The sequence below is a fragment of the Neofelis nebulosa genome, chromosome 16, assembly GCF_028018385.1.
Source record: "Neofelis nebulosa isolate mNeoNeb1 chromosome 16, mNeoNeb1.pri, whole genome shotgun sequence".
Classification (NCBI taxonomy): domain Eukaryota; kingdom Metazoa; phylum Chordata; class Mammalia; order Carnivora; family Felidae; genus Neofelis; species Neofelis nebulosa.
Window position 1 is genome coordinate 59,541,124 of NC_080797.1, and position 17,182 is coordinate 59,558,305.

Consider the following 17,182-nt stretch of genomic DNA (forward strand, 5'->3'; position numbering starts at 1 on the left):
TCAGGCAAGAAAAGCAAACTGTTTATTTACACCTTGGTCTGTACATTAGAGTTCCTGAAGGAGCCTGCCTCTGACAGCCTGCTCCTTTTTGGCTAGAAGCAGGTAGGACGTGGAGAGCTTGGGGCCCTGGGACGCAGCCTTGGGCCTCACCCCTCTCTCCCCGCCTTGGGGCCTGGAGGTGGTCTCACCCCAGCTCCGGAGATAAGCCTACTTCCAGAGGGAGGCTCCTGGGGCGAGACCCAAGGGGAATCCCAGAGTCAAAGCCGTCTAACAAACCCCTGGGCACGAGGCCATACATGTAGCTTCTTCCATCTGGGCCCCCGGAGGCCCAGCCAAGAAAGCAGGAAGGGCCAGGACGGAGGGAGCCAGCAGGCCGTGGGCGAGAGTGAGTCCGGTCAGCAGTCGGGGAATTAATGGCACTCGGGTCTGAGCACCTCAGGCAGATGAGGAAGAGCTCGGCAGTTAATGGCAGGCCGGGGCAGCAGCGAGGAGCCTCTTCTGCCCACTTGGGAGTTCCAAAGCTGTTCGAGACACCAGATGGTGGTGGTCTTGAACCCAGCCCAGTGCCAAGCACCGGGAGCCACACACAGCTGGAGCTTCCTCTGGGGGCCAGGGGTGCTGCCGCAGACCCATGACGTCCCTGTGGGGGCCCTGGGCCGAACCCCACGGTTAGAAAGGTGCGCTCTGCTTTCTATAAATACTGACACCAATACGGGAAGACGTTTGTGGGAGAAGGTGCTTTACACAAAGTGACCCTTTTCTGGTGTGCAAGGCTTCTAAACTAGCTGCAGGCTGGACGAGGGACTTCGAGCCCCCCGAGCTTAAGACCTTAATGAAAAGAGTTCTGTACAAAGTTACCAAACCTGCACGGCTGAGCGAGCAACCTGGAGGCGCGTGTGGAAGAACGTGCTGGGAGGCCTGGCCTGGGAGCAGACCCCGTGGACGCCAAGTGGGACGCTATGTACACATTTACAGGGCTCGGGAAGGACCAGGGTAAACACGAGGATGTAGAAAAGGGGCAGTGAGGACATGGCAAATCCTGTACAGTGGTGACAGGGAAGAAAAAAAGGCACAAGGACAGCGACCCCAAACCATGCAGACAAAACACAGCCTGTGCAGCACAGCAAAGCAGAGGGTCCCGGTAGGAGGTGCGGTCCCCCCCGGGGCAACAGCACTTAACTCCCACCATTCTCAGCCACCCTCCTGCGGGTGGCTGGGGCGGGGGGGGGGGGGGGGGGGGGGGGGCAGATGGCAGGTTACAGTCACAAGGAAGGAGGAGGAGCCTACAAGGTCGGAGCACCAAAGTCAGACCGCTTCGCCAGGGTCTATGCTTTCAGAAACCAACCTTTCCAGAAAGCAGCCTATGTTCTCAGGTGGGCGGCACAAGGGCCTTAGAGCTGTGCTGCCACGCAGCTCGGGCTGGCCCGTGGTGCCAGCCTCTCCTGCTCCCTGACCTTTTGCGCACAGATTCAGAGCAGGACGGAGGACCTGAAGGTCCCTAAGGTCAACAGAAGGAACTTGCCTGAAGTCACCAGGGAGCACTTGGCCCTTCTGGCCTGAGGCCCCTGGGCAGATGGGCCTTGGTCTCCACCAGCCTGAAGCATCGCCCTACAGGGACTGACCTCCGTCCCCAAGGAGGACCGGCCAGGGAGGATGCCAGCACTGAAGCCCTCAGCCCCAAACCCTCCTCAGCCCTTTCAAAGAGTCGCTGTGGTCGTGCCAGGCGAACAGTCATTTTCTTGGCGTGGCGACCGTTCCCAAACTTCCCCTGCTAAATTTGCTAATGCATTAAACACACGTGCCCACAGCACAAAAAGCGGGCTTAGTTTCGCCCTGAGCCACCAGTCCCCACTGGCCGATACAGTTTCTGCTGGCCATTAGGTCCCTCAGTGGAACAAAAGCGCCCGCACTGTGCCCTCCTGACCACCGGGACCTGGCTGGGTCAGGAATCAGATGATCCAGCAGACCAGCACCTGGAGCCTCCTGGACGTGGGCCGGGGTGTGCTGGTTTGGGTGCTGAAAGTGGAGACGCTGGGGTGACCCTCATCCACCCAGCCTGAAAACAGGTCAGAGGCAAAACCCACAGCGCCAGTGTCCCCTCCTGCTCAGCTGTGCAAGTAGGAGGCTGCCTTCCGGGGGACAGCCCCTCCGCGACCCTTGACTCTGTTCTACCCCAACTCCAGAATGGGCCCGCGCCTGACCCCACGGGCACCCGACAGAGACTTGCCCGCTCAGGTGTGCTAACCCCCAGGGTGACGAGAACAGCTGGGCACACCAGTTCCTGAAGGCACCTGGCCTCCCATCCTGGGGAGAGGGATCTCCTGGCTTCTCACCATCCATCAAAGCCACTGACACCCTACTGTTAACGCAGCACCTGGATTAACAAACCTGACGACCAACTGTACCTGCTTCCTCTACCCTTGGCTAGCAACCCTCTAGGGCAGGGGTCTCAACCTGGGGCTACCCGTCGGTGTCACCTGGGGAGCTCTTTCAACATCTGCGTGCCCGGGCCACACCTACACCAATTACACTGGAATCTGGGGGCAGAGATGGGAGGAGGGGCAGGGTTCAGCTCAGGCGGAAGTTTTTATATCTCCCTAGGTGATTTCAATGCACAACCCAAGTTGAAAACCACTGTTTCAGGTCCAAGTGCTTTCGGAGATTCTTGAGCTCTGTGTTTGTAACAGGTCAGAAACAAAGTCAAGGTAAAGGAATTTCCCTCTGGCCATTCTTAGAGAATCTACAAATTAAGAAGTGTGTGTGTGTGTGTGTGTGTGTGTGTGTGTGTGTGTGTGTGTGTGTCTACAGGTGCCTGGGTGGCTCAGTTGGTTGAAGGTCAGACTCTTGATTTCAGCTCAGGTCACGAGCCATGCGATCGAGCCCCGAGTCGGGCTGTTTGCTGAGTGTAGAGCCTGCTTAAGATTCTCTCGTTCTCTCCCTCTGCCCCTCTCCCCTGCTCTCTAATAAAAAAAACATAATAATTTGTGTAACTTGGCCAATTCAAAGTTAAAAAAATTTTTTTTCTACTAGAACTTTATTTCTTATACTTTCCCACAGAGTAAGGCCTAGCTAAGCCAGAGAGTACCTCCTTTTCTATTAGATATTGTATATAACCCTCACTTGCCGATTCAGCAAATTTTGTCTGGTTTCCAACTGAATGTAAGGATAGCCAACTGTCGAGTAAAACGTGAATCTGTTGCAGAAACCCCTCTCCACGCCCCCGCAACACCTCTAAACTTTGGACAAGTTATTACTAATCGCTACTTGGTAAGGTGGCCGGGTTCAGCGAAAACAGAAAACAAAACCCACATAGGGGCACCCAGTTAAATTACAGTCAGCTGGGGAGTTGTTCAAACATTCCGGTGCCTCGGCGGCCATGCTCCACACCAACGAAGTCAGAACCTCTGTGGATTCCACCCAGTTATTAGAATTTTAAAACTCTCTCCATTTTAAATATGTTCCAGGCATTGCAGGGAACATACTTCTCCTACGAGTTCTGTTTTGTTTGCCCGAAATGCACACTGGGCTGGGCACCGTGCATGCTACCTAGCAGCCCACCGTACGGAGAGAGAGAAGAGTGTAACGCTCTACCAGACCACACACAAAGTAGGGGGAAACACTGGAAGGGGGCAGGGTCTGCCCCGCCGGTGCCTCGCAGGGCCCATGGGGCTGGGACCCTTGGGGCATGTGCACCCCTCAGGCGAGCTTTCAAGCAGGGAAGAGCGGTTAAAAACGCTACATGATCATTAAGAGCCAATTAGACGGTCTGGGTTTTATGAGACATACTCTGGCTGAAGATGGCTGGATTTAACTCGAGACCTGGGTTGCGTGGAGTTTAATCTCATTTTAAAGTCCGCCCTTTTTCCAGAGACCACAGGCACAGCACCAGGTCCCTTGGGGCCTTTGAGACGTGGCGTCCTCAGGGAGGCCGCTCCCATGGCGCCCCCTTCAGGGAGGAGGTGGCAGAATGTTGCTGGCAGACCGCTTTTTCCACGCCTTTACACCAAGGCAGAAATTCCTTCCCGCCTAATGACCGTGTGACTGTGCAACCCAGGCCTCTGGGCCCTTTGGAATTCCAGATCAAAGCAGCTAAAGAGCATATAAAGTTTTACCTATAAAATGCTCATCCCTGGGGCGAGTCTCCCACAGCCCAGGACCTTGGTCTGGCTGGCCTCTGTAGGACTCCTCCTGGTGTCAAATCCAGACCAAAGCCAAGTCCTGATACATCTTCTTTCCTTTCCCTTAATTAGGGGCCATTAGCAAATTCTCAAGAGACTCACTCCTCAGGCCTTCTTTCCACTGCTGCTGCTTCTCAGACCCCTGGAGGAGCCCAAGGAGACCAGCACCCTCGGGGGTCAAGAGACTCCCTGCCCTAGTCTTCCTGCGGTGGGTGACCCCCGAAGGCCTGGATCAGACCAACGCAGCCCCGTTATCTGCAGCATGAAACAAACCCCACACTTATGCTTCAAAAGAAATCACAAAATCCAACAGAAGCAAAAGTTGACTGGAACGGAATGAAGATGGGTGGTGGCCACAGCCCTGCCTTCGTGAACAGGGAACATACATCCCAAGTCCCCGATCCCCTCTTCACCCTCTCCTGCCCCCGCTTCTCTGCATACACCCCTTCTTGCCCCTCCCCAACATGCCTGAACTTTCCTTCTTACACTAGAATTGCTGAAGAAAACAAACTGCAGGGGAAAAAAAACCAAGAGCATACATGTTTATATATGTGTGGATTAACGAAATGAATCACAAGCCATATAAAACTGAGACAAACTGGAAAACTCAAAGTACCAGCTGCCTACAACAAAAGATCACGTTAAAAATCCAGAGAGAGAGAAAAAAAAAATCCAGAGAGAGAATTTCCACCATGTGTCACAAGGATGGAGGACGAAGGTTTCCCTGTGATCTCCCCACCCGTGTCTCTCACCAGCACACCTCTCCTGGCTGAGAACTGAATAGGAGAGTTTCCAAAAGGTGGGACACGGGGGCCTCGCTACCCAGCTGAGTCAAGCCCAGAGCTCAGAATCCCAAACTCCAAACCTGAGGCCTGCCATCACCAGGTTGTGTGGAGAACAGGAGCAGGTAAGCAAGGCCCACTCCCCGCCTGTGGACTGTCCATCCATGCTTCTCGTGAAATGCAGCCCACGGGGAGGGAACAGACTGGAATGGGACCACGCTCCTCCCTGGAACTAAGGTCTTTGTCACCCAATGCCAACATGTGCCTTAGACACCCCTGGCCCCCACTCCCCACCCCCTTTTATTCCCTTCATTTTACACTCAAGTTAAATACCGTTCATTTTTCATGGTCTTAACAATAAAACAGAAAGAGGGGCACCTGGGTGGCTCAGTCAGTTGAGCGTCCAACTCTTGATTTCAGCTCAGGTCATGATCCCTGGGTTGTGGGATTGAGCCTGGCGTCAGGCTCCATGCTGAGTGTGGAGCCTGCTTAAGATTCATTCTCTCTCTCTCTCTCCCTCCCTCCCTCCCTCTCTCTCTCTCTCTCTCTCTCTCTCTCTCTCTCTCTCTCTCCGCCCCCACCCCACCCTCGACCCCGCGCCTCTCCCCGACTCGCACTCTCTAAAATAAAAACCAAAAAACAACCAAGCCAGAAAGGAAGAGGCAGGCAGACAGGCAGGGATGGGGAAGTGTACAGGAAACCCCCCAAATACCAAGAACTTCTCAAACGAAGGCTGCCCCATGCCAGCTCTCCTGCAAGCCTGAGTCCTCGGGACACCCCATGCACAGGCATCACAGGGGCTGCTGGCCAGGGAGGGGCTCTGGGAGGGCCCCTTCCTCCTCTCTGAGCCTGAGCACCTAGGCTTGAAAGGTGGCCAAAGAGGCTGGGGAGGATGTGGCCGTTAGGCATTCGAACCCCTGGGAAAGACCATAATTTTGCTCCCACTCCCAGAGGGAACAGAGGTGGGGTGAAAAGAGCCTGTCTCACTAGAGCATCTTTAAATCCTCATCCCCAGAGGTAGAATCATTTTCATCCAGTACCTGAAACACAGTCTTCCAGTTCTTGTTATTACAGTAACTCCTGATAGCAGACCTTGCCCCTCCCACCCTCCAGGACCATCCGCTCTTGCAAGGGGACTGCAAAGTGCACGGGCAGTAACTGTGCAGATGACATTCACAGCCCCACGCTCACCCCTTGCTGTGTGAGCGGCTTCCCCACATACACATCAGTACACAGGACATGGTGGCCAGAGATGTTTACAGTGTGTGTGTGTGTGTGTGTGTGTGTGTGTGTGTGTGGCCTGGCTTGGGCCGCATCCTCAAGTGGGGTCTGCGCCTCGGTCCCAGGGTCCAGGGCTGGGAGGGTCCCGAGGCCGCTCTGCAGCCAGCCCTCGTCTCAGTGTTTGATCTCAAGGATGGAAGGGTTGTGGTCCAGGATGGCAAGGATAATCTTGTCCATGTACTGCCTCAGCCGGAAGTTGATCTCCTCCTGCTCCTTCAGGGCTTCCATGAGCTGGGGGGAACGGGAGAGGCAGGTCAGAGGCCGGGCCCGGGCTGGAGTGCAGGTGGAACCCGGATCCCCAGCTTGTGATGAGCCAGGGCCCGGGACAGAGGGGCTCGGGACACCTGGGCAAGGCAGGCCCCCAGACCAACCTCAGCACTTGGGTGCCAGAAACCAGCGAGAGCAGTGACAACTCACAGTAAGGTGTGTGAGATATGCTGACGCCCAGGCCCCGCCCCCAGGGATTCTGATCCAACTGGTCTGTGGAGGGACCCAAGTATGAGCAACTGCTCGGTACAGGCTGAAAACACTGGCTAAAGGCATTTGCAATCAAGAATGACATCCAGAGTCCCAGGGCCCTAAGACTTGTAAGGCTTCTAGCTGTTTCCTCTACCTGAAACGGTCCCCTCACCACCCCGACCCTGCCATTGCCCCTGTGCAGGTCCATTCCCGACGTGTCCTTTAGGTCACTGAAATGCCACATCTGCCCGCAGACTGGAGGCTGGTAACCAGCTCAGCTGGGAGTCCCCCGAGGCTAGGGGTCAGCACTTAACTCTGTGTCTTAAGTACAGGATAAAGGGTTCAGTGACTGTCTTATGATTCACGTTCAAATGTAACCAGGGTATTTTGGAGGCCTGATCTTTTAGAAGCACACCCTGGTGTGGGGTGGTGGGGCAGAACGGACTTTGGTTCTGGAGACCTGGGTCCTTCTCCCTCCACAAGTTGGGTGATCTTGTGTCCCAGCCTCCCAATCTGTAACATGGAAATGTCCAGGAAGCCTTTGAGTTGTCAGAAGATGAAGACACACTACAACCAGGTGCTCAAGAAACGCTAGTGTCTTTCCCCTCCTGGCTTGAGGCAGAGGGGTTCTAGCTTCTCCTGCACTACGGGCTGACAGAGACATGTGGATGAGCCGGCCATTTTGGCATGTTTCTGGTAGAGCAAAGACTCAAACTCCACTCTGTTCCCAGAGCTTCCCCCCAGCACATGCAGGAAGTCAGAAATGCTCTAACTCCCTCACCACTCTGCACGGTCACTCAGGTGGCTGCAGACGGGGACCCTCACAGGCCCTGGTCTGCTTCCCCTGCTCGGGGTAGCCTGGGACTTATCATCACAGCACACGGGTGCGGGACAGGACTTGCAGTGGAGCGGCCGAGGCTCCCAAGCAAGAATGAGAGGGCACATTACCTCATCGCGAGAGGCCGTGTCTATTTCTGCGGCCAGAGACTGGGCTTTGGTCTGGGTGGCAAAGAGGTTCTTTGCTTCATAGAGGCTGAGGCTCAAGATCTGTCCATTCAAGTCATCATTCTGGTCCCGCAGCTTATGATTCTCCTGTGGAGTGGGACAAAAGCAACTTCAGCTCCCAGAAGCATCCAGAACCCAGCAGAACCCATTTCTTTGCATTCACGGTCTCCTGACTGCCACCGGGACCCTTCTCTCAGGTGTGTGTCAGGCCAGCTCAAAGACACCCATAGGTGATGTGGCCTCTGCCAGGCTTCGGGGGAAGGGCTGGGTCCTGGGAGGTCACAGGTTCCTGAGGAAGAGTTATAGGCCCACTCAGGGGAACGAAGTTTCCAGATAAGGGCAGGGCTCCTGGCCACGCTTTCCTCCCTGGGGTGAGTGAGCCAGAAGAGGAGCTCCTGATACTTTGGGGTCTCTGGGCTGCAAGGCTGGATCCAGTCTCCTCCTGTAGCGAGGTTCAGGAATCCTGCTCTGTGGGAACTCTTCCCGAGTACAGGTGGCCTCACAGGGCCCTGCCCAGACCCCATGTGCCAGCACCACGTGCTAGCTTTTGCCTAAAGTCTCCTAACTAACCGCACACCTGGGACTTGGTGCCCTCATGCAGGAGAAAGGGCTGGGGTTTTCGGATCGCTGTGGGATGCTGGTGAAGCCAGCAGGAGTAGACTTTCTAGAGCAGTTTCCCACCCCCGAATGTCGGGCTGGGCTGAACAGGGGGCTTCACTCACCATCACACCCTCCCTTGGTCCCTGCCCCTCCTGATCCCACTTCCCCCAACTCCCCCATCATGGGAGTGCTCCCGGGAACCATTTGAAATGGAACCTTGGGATCCGGGTCTGCTTCTGGGAGGACCCAACACAGCAGACACTCATCCACGGCTGGATAGTCTCCTCCTCCACTCCATCGGCAAGGACAGCAGAGTGGGGTCTGCTTCTTTGTGTGGACTCCAAGGAGAGACCCCGGGATCCACATCAAGTGTGGCCTAGAGGTGAGCTGCCTTTCCTGAGCTGTGGGGTGGGGACGGGCAGCCCCACCGGGCAGGGACGTTGAGAGGAGCAGACAGGAAGGGGTGTGGGAAGGTGCCGCTGCAGCTTGGGGCCCCATGCGGGAGACCCGTCCAGCAGGGCCCACCTGCTTGAGCCGCTTGACCTCATGCTCCAGCTCCACCTCGCGGGCCCTGGCGTTGAACTCGCCCAGGCCAGAGGACGAGCTGCGCCCCCGGCCTGGCCGCTCGCAGTCCAGCTTGTACATCTGCAGGTGCTCTAGCTCCTTCCGCAAGTCCTCGATGAGCTGCGTGGGGGAGGGGCTGGTTGGCGGGAGCGCGGCCACGGGAGGGAGCCCCGGTGCCCGGTGCCCTCCGGCCTGGGACCCACCTCCTGCGTCGCCTCCCGTTCCTTTTGGAACTCAAGGCGGTTCTGCCGCAGCTTGTCCGTCACGCGCTTGTACAGGTCCGTCTCATCTTTGAGCCGCAGGCTGGTGTCCTCTAGCCGGTCACACATGCGCTGCCGCTCCTGGATCGGGGGACTGGGTCAGGGAGGACGGTGCCCAGAGAGGCTTGCTACACCCCAGGGATGTCGGGGGGCTCCGGGTCAGCCACCTGGACAGGCAGGCAGTCCGACCAGCCCCCCTGAACACAGCCCTCGAGTCACGGCTTAAAGAAACAGCCGGGTCCCTTAGGATTCTAGAAACACAGGCCTCTGAAGCCCTTCGATGGTGCCAGATGAAACCTGAATCAAAGGTGCGGCCAAACAAAAGCTAACCTCCTTCTCTCTTTTTTATTACTACTTCCCCCCATTATATAAAAAATTATATTTGTGGGGCGCCTGGGTGGCTCAGTCGGTTAAGCAGCCGACTTCGGCTCAGGTCATGATCTCACGGTCCGTGAGTTCAAGCCCCGCGTCGGGCTCTGGGCTGACAGCTCAGAGCCTGGAGCCTGTTTCGGGTTCTGTGTCTCCCTCTCTCTGACCCTCCCCCATTCATGCTCTGTCTCTCTCTGTCTCAAAAATAAATAAACGTTAAAAAAAAAAAATTAAAAAAATAAAAAATAAAAAATAAAAAAAAAAAATTATATTTGCTGTAAAAAAAAGTTTGGAAAATCAGAAACATAGCAAGACAAATTACTATTCATATTTTATTTAGTTGTTGTTGCTGTGAGGGCAAACTAGCAACTAGAGGCCTTTGTGGCCAACACCGCCTCTGTGGCTTCAGCTCAAGATCGGAGTCTGAGGGACACTCCTAGGCCTGCTGCTCACCTCATCCAGCTTCTCTGTTTGTGACTTGAGCCGGGTCACTGTTGTTCTGAGCTCGGTGTTTTCCTCCTCTAATTGCTGCACCCTGGGAAAAGGAGAAAGACGAACATGTCAGCAACGGAGGTTATCTTACAACGGATGGACAGTCTACAGCGATTCTCTGCTTCCTGGAGGAGGGAAGATGCCAGAAAGCAAGAGAGAGAGAGAGAGAGAATATGACTAGTTGTTCCAGATGGGTAATACAGCTTCGAGCTTCCTGTCATCCAAGGCAAACTGGGAAGGACACCGAATTACCATCCTTCTGTTTGTGATAAAAGGAAACACTCATTTGTGAATAAGAACATAGGATTCTTTTTCACATGCGTCCTTAGAGCCTGAAACAACACAGAGGACGTTTTTCTGCTAAAGAGATGGTCTTCCTGTGGCTTGTGGTGGCAGGTCCCTCCCGCTTGGAAAGCAATGACAGCGTTTGCTTTTCTTTCTCCCCCCAGCGTCTCTCCTAGGCTCTTCACTCGGCCCTCCCCGCAGCTGCCTGTGACATCCACAGGTCATCGTCCTCTGTGTTAGTGTCCAGAGGGGGCTGTCCTAACAGGATCCCATGAGGAGACACAGCCCAGGTACCCAGGTCATTTTTTTTTTAAATTTTTTTTTTAAATTTAAAATTTAAAATTTGTTTATTTATTTTTGAGACAGAGAGAGACAAAGCATGAACGGGGGAGGGTCAGAGAGAGGGAGACACAGAATCGGAAACAGGCTCCAGGCTCTGAGCTGTCAGCACAGAGCCCGACGCGGGGCTCGAACTCACGGACCGCAAGATCATGACCTGAGCCGAAGTCGGCCGCTTAACCGACTGAGCCACCCAGGCGCCCCTATACCCAGGTCATTTTAAATGACCTGAAAAGAGGGCAGGTGAGGGGCGCCTGGGTGGCGCAGTCGGTTAAGCGTCCGACTTCAGCCAGGTCACGATCTTGCGGTCCGTGAGTTCGAGCCCCGCGTCAGGCTCTGGGCTGATGGCTCGGAGCCTGGAGCCTGTTTCCGATTCTGTGTCTCCCTCTCTCTCTGCCCCTCCCCCGTTCATGCTCTGTCTCTCTCTGTCCCAAAAAAATAAATAAAAAACGTTGAAAAAAAAAAAAAAATTAAAAAAAAAAAAAGATAAAGATTTCCATTTAAAAAAAAAAAAAAAAAAAAAAAAGAGGGCAGGTGAGTTGGGCTGTCAGTGGCACCGGAACAGCACAGGGTCATTTCTGCCACCGATTCCTGCCGAACATTCCCTCTCCTTCACACTTGTTACTTCCTTCCTAGAGTGATGGCTCCACTGCTCTCTCTGCCAGGGGCCTAGGTAGCTTCCCAGTGGCCTCCCTGGCCTGGGTCATTAGGGAGGGCAGCCCTGGGACACCACAGTCTTCACCTGTGTGTACTGTTCTGATGTGCAGCAACCCACCTGCCTTCACGGTCATTCTGTCGGGCTGGGAGGGAGGACTGACAGATGGGGAAACTGAGGCCCAGAAAATGACACAGGATGTCCAAAGTCCTGGAGCTAAAGGGTAAGCAACCCAGATTCCCAGGTCAATACTCCTCTCCCTACTGGCCTCAGGTTCCAGCAGCTATACCTGCGGCCCAGAAGCCCAAAAGAAACCGGGCCCTGCTTTTCCATTTACGTTGGCCCCAGGGGCCCAGGGTCGGTGCACCCAGGTGTTCAAGGTCAAGGAGACTGACAGCAGGGGGAGCTCCGAGCCCAGACATTAGACCCAATGTCTAGTCCTAGACCCAGGACTAGGGGCAAGACCACAGTTTTTTAACCTATCCTCTTGTTGACAGACTTGTGAGCTGTCTCCAGTTGTACCTAGTAGAAATAATGCTACCAGAAGGTTCTTTTATATACTTCCCAGCAAGCATGTCCAGGTGTTCAGGTATCAAGAGGAGAACTGTTACAACAGGGGGCTTTTCTTCAGGCTGTTTTCCAATCCATACCACGGGGACCGGGAGTGGAGGCCGCCTCCGAGGCGGCCCCGTCCCCAGCAGGCGCCCACCTGGTGTTGAGCAGCTCAATCTCCGTGCTCTTCTCTCTCTCCAGCTTGCCGTAGGCCTCGCGGTGCCGCCGCGCCTCCTCCTCCAGGGCCTGCTCGGCCATGGTCTCCTGATCTTTCACCATCTCCTCCAGCTCGTGCACCCTGAGGAGACAGAGGGGCGCGCGCCCCAGTCCAGGGCCAGCTCTCGTGGTGTCTTCCCACCCTGCCCCCGCCCCTGGCTACGGGAGGCCCCGAGACCCTGGCTCCGTCATAGCTCTGCTGCGGGAAGTGGCGATGCGTTTGCCAGACCTGTGGGTCAGCAGCTTCACTGACAGATGAATGCGGATGCCACAGCACGTAAGGAGACGTGTAGGAGCCACGCACGCCACGGGGTGAGGGTAGGGAAGGGGGGCGCCTGGCGGTCGGCCCAGAGGGGAGCGAGGCTGCACGGAGAAGGCGGCATTCCCAGCCAGGCGCGGGGAGGGACAGCAGGCCTCGGCACGGCTGCGTGAAGCAGCCCTCGGGCCTTGGCTTCTCTTCCCGCTCTCCTCCTCCCTGGTCCCTACCCCTCTGACCAGTAATTCAGCTACTGGGCACCTTGACTCCAAAACCACGCATGTCCTTGGATAGGGGCCCTGAACATTCAAGACCCAGGAAGGGGCCAGGTCCCACCGGGCACGCTCTAACCCCACCACCTATCAGTCTGGGCACATTTCACTGGGAACAGTCCCTCCAGGAGGCTACCCTTCTGGGGTGTTCCAGAACCCATCTTTGGGCCCTACAAGGTTGAGGGCCAGACCCTGGGCGGGGATCAGTTTACCAAATCTCATGCCACCCCGTGAGGACAACTACATGCTACATGCACTACCTCACTGCACTCAGGGTCAGCGGGCCCCCATCGGGAGGAGGGGCAGCGATGCCCGGACCCTTCCGCTAGCAGCACGTGCGAGCCCGACTCACACCAGCGTCTCTCTCTGCGGAGCTTGTCCCCAGAAACGGGGTGGGGGGCGGGCGGGTGTCAGACTCTCATCAGTGTAGGACAGAGAAATACGGGAGTGGATCCCAACTCCTGCCTTACACCCACCCTGGGGCTGCAGACATGCGGGTCAAGGTCAAGCTCCGACCTGTTTCTGAGTCCCCAGAGACCAGTCTTCCTGTGCGTCCTGCATGGGCACAGCCACGGAGCAAGGGGCTGACACATCACAGCCTCTCGGAGAGGAAGGACAAGATGTGCAGTTCACCTCCCCAGCTTTTCTCAGGGCCCTCCCCAAGCCCGTTCCCGAGTCATGGCCAGGGCCCCAACCCCCCAGCCCCCAACCTGTGCACGAGCTGTGTGTTCTCCTGCTTCAGCTTGCTCTTCAGGTCCCCATTGGTCAGGCTGTCATTCTCCAGTTCTGTCACTTTTTTTTCCAGGAAGCTCACCTGCAAGAGGGAGGCAGAGGTGGGGGTGGAGGAAACCTTGGAGTCCACAGGATCGAGAAGCTAGAGACCGTGGGACAGAAGCCATGTTTGGTGAGCGTGAGGGTCCCCACGCATACGTGTCCACGTTATCAGGGCCACCTACCCCCAACTCCTGGGCAAGGACAGGGTCTCTGTCTCCCGAGTCCCCAGATAGCTGCTGGGGGGCTCCCCATGACCCCGGGGAGCACACACACATTAAGCCTGTCCTCCACCCACTCAGGACCCACCTTCTCCGTGATGTCGTTGTCACAGGAGTCAATGCTGTCTCGGAACAGGTCCTCAGTGCTACCGTCACTGCTACTGAAGTTGCTGCTGTGCATGAGCTGCCTGCGGGGGAGGGGGGAGGTAGCTGCAGAGGCTGGCCCTCCAGGGCCTGGGGTCCACACTGGGCTATGGGCTGAGAGCACCCAGTATCTTGGGGAGAAGGCCAGGGACCCCTCCAAGGAGGCTGTCCTCACCCAGTCAGGGGAGAAGAGTTGCCTGACCTCTGAACTCAAGAGGTCACCCAGCTCAGAGGCCAGCGGATGGGCCGCTACACCCCTCCAGAGTCCCTGGCAATCCATCACGGCTCTGGCCTGCTGCCTCAGCACCCTTTTCATGCTGGTGTTCGAACCAGTAACTACCCAGTGACCAGAGTGGGCACGTGAGCCCCCGACCACCTCCCTCCAGCTGCAAAACCAGCCACTGCAGGTAGACTGGCTCCATGGTCCTGGCAGAGGGTCCTGGCCTCCTGAGGCCACCCAGCAAGACTCAATTCCTCCACCAAACCGGCTCCCGATGCATCCCTGGGGACCCTGGGAACGGGAAGGAGACCCACCTAGACTGTGCAGGGCGGGGGGTTGGGTGGGTCTGCAAATGGGTAAAGACTTGCCGGAGGCAAACCCAGCTACCATGGTGAGGCTCCCCCTTCCCGCTCCCTGCCGGGCAGCAGCCAGGTCTCTACCCAGGGCCTGTGCCGTCCCACTCCTGCTCTTGAACCAGAGTCTGGGCGCTTGCTGGCAGCTCCCAGGGCCCTGGGAGTGGACCCGGGCCAGCATGCATGAGAACCTGGATCCCGAGATCCAGAGCGGGAGCCTGGAAGTCCCAGGAAGTTAGCTGGGAGGATTTAACCCAGAGCAAAGTGACCAGCTCCAACGGGGCACACTTGTGCCCAGTCTCAGTCAGCGGGATCCCCAGGATCTGCTGGTACAGCTGCCGGCTCCAGGGTGCGGGGCAGGGCACCAACAGCCGTGAGACGCGCCGGGTCTCTCGGGGCCTCCCTGGCGCACCTGCCTGGAGCGGAAACAGCTAAGGGTTTGCAGAGGCCGACTGCTCCACTGCCACAAGGGGCAAGGGCGGCCCCTCCCTGTCAGAAGTAGAGGTCTGGTTGCTCTGCCCGCACTCCTGGGGGTCTGTGTTTCCCTCTGTGCATTGAGCACGCGCAGGGCACCGGGCACTGGCTGCATCTGGGCTGCCCGCATGGAAAGAGGGACTATTCCACCCCTCCTCCCAAGATGGGGGGGTCTTACCGTCCAAAGGCCGTGCTAGAGATCTTCCGGTTAGGGCTACAGGGGTGGGGGTGCAGTAGGGAGAGGGAGAGAGAAAACAGTCATTGAACAGAGGGGGCTCTAGTCCACTCCTTACTCTGCCTTGGCTGCAAGATACCAGTAGGTGCACTACAGGGCTTTGTCCCGCCCGCTGCAGGGAATTCACTAATCAGCTGGGTCCTCAGTAGAAGCACCCTGAGGTTCCTCTTGCAGAAAAATGCAAGCCCCCTAAGATCAATCCCACCCTGACAGGGCCCTCACTTGCCAAGACAGAGTGGGGCCGCCTTGCCTGCCGCTTCCCCCTCTGGACCCACCCCCCACCCCCAGCCCTGGCCGCCCATCCCTCTGCTGGGTCCCGGGGGCCTCACCTGTTGGCCTTCAGGTTTTTCAGTCGGGCTTCCAGGTCATTCAGCAGGTTGATCTTCTTACAGCACTGAGAGCAGTAAACATCCAGCAATTCGCTGTTGTAGGCGTGCCGCATTTTCCTGGGTGTCTGCCCCGCACTGATTCGGGAGACAGAAATCAACCTCTGCTGTCCAATCTGGTGCCCTACTCCATCCTTATTTGACTGGGTTCCCCAATGCCTGGGAACCTTTTGTGTGTGCGCTTAGGGGCAGAGGAAGTAGAAATACAGCAACAGATCCTCCCTCCCTCGATACTCTCAGAGGAAAGGCCAATGAACAGTACCCATTTCACAGACAAGGCGATGGAGAGCTAACGTCAGAGTGAGTAATGACTAGGTGTGGGGGAAGGTATCACAGTAGGTCACCTAGAAGGACCCTTCGACACCGAGGTTCTAGGAAGCAAGACAGCACACACCCCTGAGTCTGCAGCCTCCCAGGTGGGCTAATTCTGTTTCTTCCCCAAGCCAGAAGGAGGCGGGAGGAATTCTAGAACCTCCAATCAGGGTGCAAAGGCAGCACCCCCAAGCTCCAGGAGCAGACCCCAGGTAGCTTAGGACTCTGCCCTCTGACCCGCCCTGGGATGAGGTTTGGTTGGTCCGGCCGCTTTTCCCGGGCCCCAAATTGCCATTCCAGACCACAGGGCCACCTGGAAGACACTGAAGATCCCAGGTCCGAGTAAACGTTGGTCCTGGTCTCGTCATCGGGGCAGGGGCTGCTGGGGGCACAGTCCACGTCGTCCCCCTCTCCATAGTCTTCAAACTGCTCCTCGTTGCTGATAAGCGAGGTGGTGGAGTGTGTGGAGAGGTCCGACGTGGTCATGGATGGGGCGTGGCCCAGGGACCTGGGTGTTACAGAAGGGCTGTCTGTTAACACAGCCCCGTCCACAGCCTGTGCCGGGGACCTTCCTGGAGGTCAACTGGTGCCACAGAGATCAGAAGCCCGAGTGTGTGCTTTCTGACCTGGCAAGTGCACTTTGGGGACCTCATCCTAAGGGAGGTGTCTCACCACAGAAACAGTTTCTGCACAAGAGGTGCGCAAACCGATGCTTCTCTACAGCGACAAAACATTGCTTACAACTGAATGGTTTCCCTACATTAAATTAGAATAAGTTATAGCAAGTCATAGTATATGGGGCCTCCTGGGTGGCTTAGTCGGTCAAGCGTCCCACTTTGGCTCAGGTCACGATCTCACGGTTTGGGAATTTGAGCCCTGCGAGCCTGCTTCGGATTCTGTGTCTCCCTCTCTCTCTGCTCCTTCCCCGTTCATGCTCTGTCTCTGTCTCTCAAAAAATAAACAAGTGTTAAAAAAAATTTTTTTTTAAGTTATAGTAGATGTATAATATAAAATTATATATTCTATATTGCTAATAGTAGCTAATTAAATGATTAAGTTACAGTTGTAAAATTTTAATATATATTAGTAAATATCAAATTATGGGTTATCTAATTGTTGAAAGGTCTGCAAAAAATACTAGCAATAATATGGGAAAAACTAATATAAAGTTGGATATAAAATTTAAATACAGAAAGGAAAGGTTGATACAGAATAAGGAAAAGTAGGACATAAAAGTATTTACATGGTAACAGAGCTTGGGTTTGGGTGGTGGGACTGTAAGTGAGTTACTTCCCCCCCCCTCCCCCCGCCATTCTTCCTTTCCTACCTTTTCCAAGCTCTGTTTAATTGGCTTGCATTCTAGCAAGAAATGGAAGTTTTAAAATAAGTAACAACGAGCTACTAGATGAGGCGCTTCTCCCAGTTTATAGAAGGGATTCACTGCAGAGAACATGGGTCGGAGACCCTAGGCCTCTCGTGGGTGACCCACGGTGTGGCCTGT

General features: G+C 55.8%; 1 protein-coding gene across 3 annotated transcripts in view; it reads right to left on the minus strand.

The window, feature by feature from the left end:
• The window catches only part of RAB11FIP4 (RAB11 family interacting protein 4), a 127,009-nt gene continuing 109,827 nt past the window's right edge, over positions 1-17,182 (minus strand). For all 3 annotated transcript variants that reach the window (XM_058705415.1, XM_058705416.1, XM_058705417.1), the window contains 11 exons: positions 15,995-16,189; positions 15,313-15,447; positions 14,927-14,962; positions 13,646-13,745; positions 13,276-13,379; positions 11,979-12,119; positions 9,952-10,033; positions 9,073-9,210; positions 8,831-8,989; positions 7,649-7,792; positions 1-6,472 (listed from right to left, as the gene is read on the minus strand). In XM_058705415.1, the coding sequence (XP_058561398.1) occupies positions 6,356-6,472; positions 7,649-7,792; positions 8,831-8,989; positions 9,073-9,210; positions 9,952-10,033; positions 11,979-12,119; positions 13,276-13,379; positions 13,646-13,745; positions 14,927-14,962; positions 15,313-15,447; positions 15,995-16,189 (1,351 nt within the window). In that variant the 3' untranslated portion in view covers positions 1-6,355. The remainder of the gene's footprint in view (positions 6,473-7,648; positions 7,793-8,830; positions 8,990-9,072; positions 9,211-9,951; positions 10,034-11,978; positions 12,120-13,275; positions 13,380-13,645; positions 13,746-14,926; positions 14,963-15,312; positions 15,448-15,994; positions 16,190-17,182) is intronic.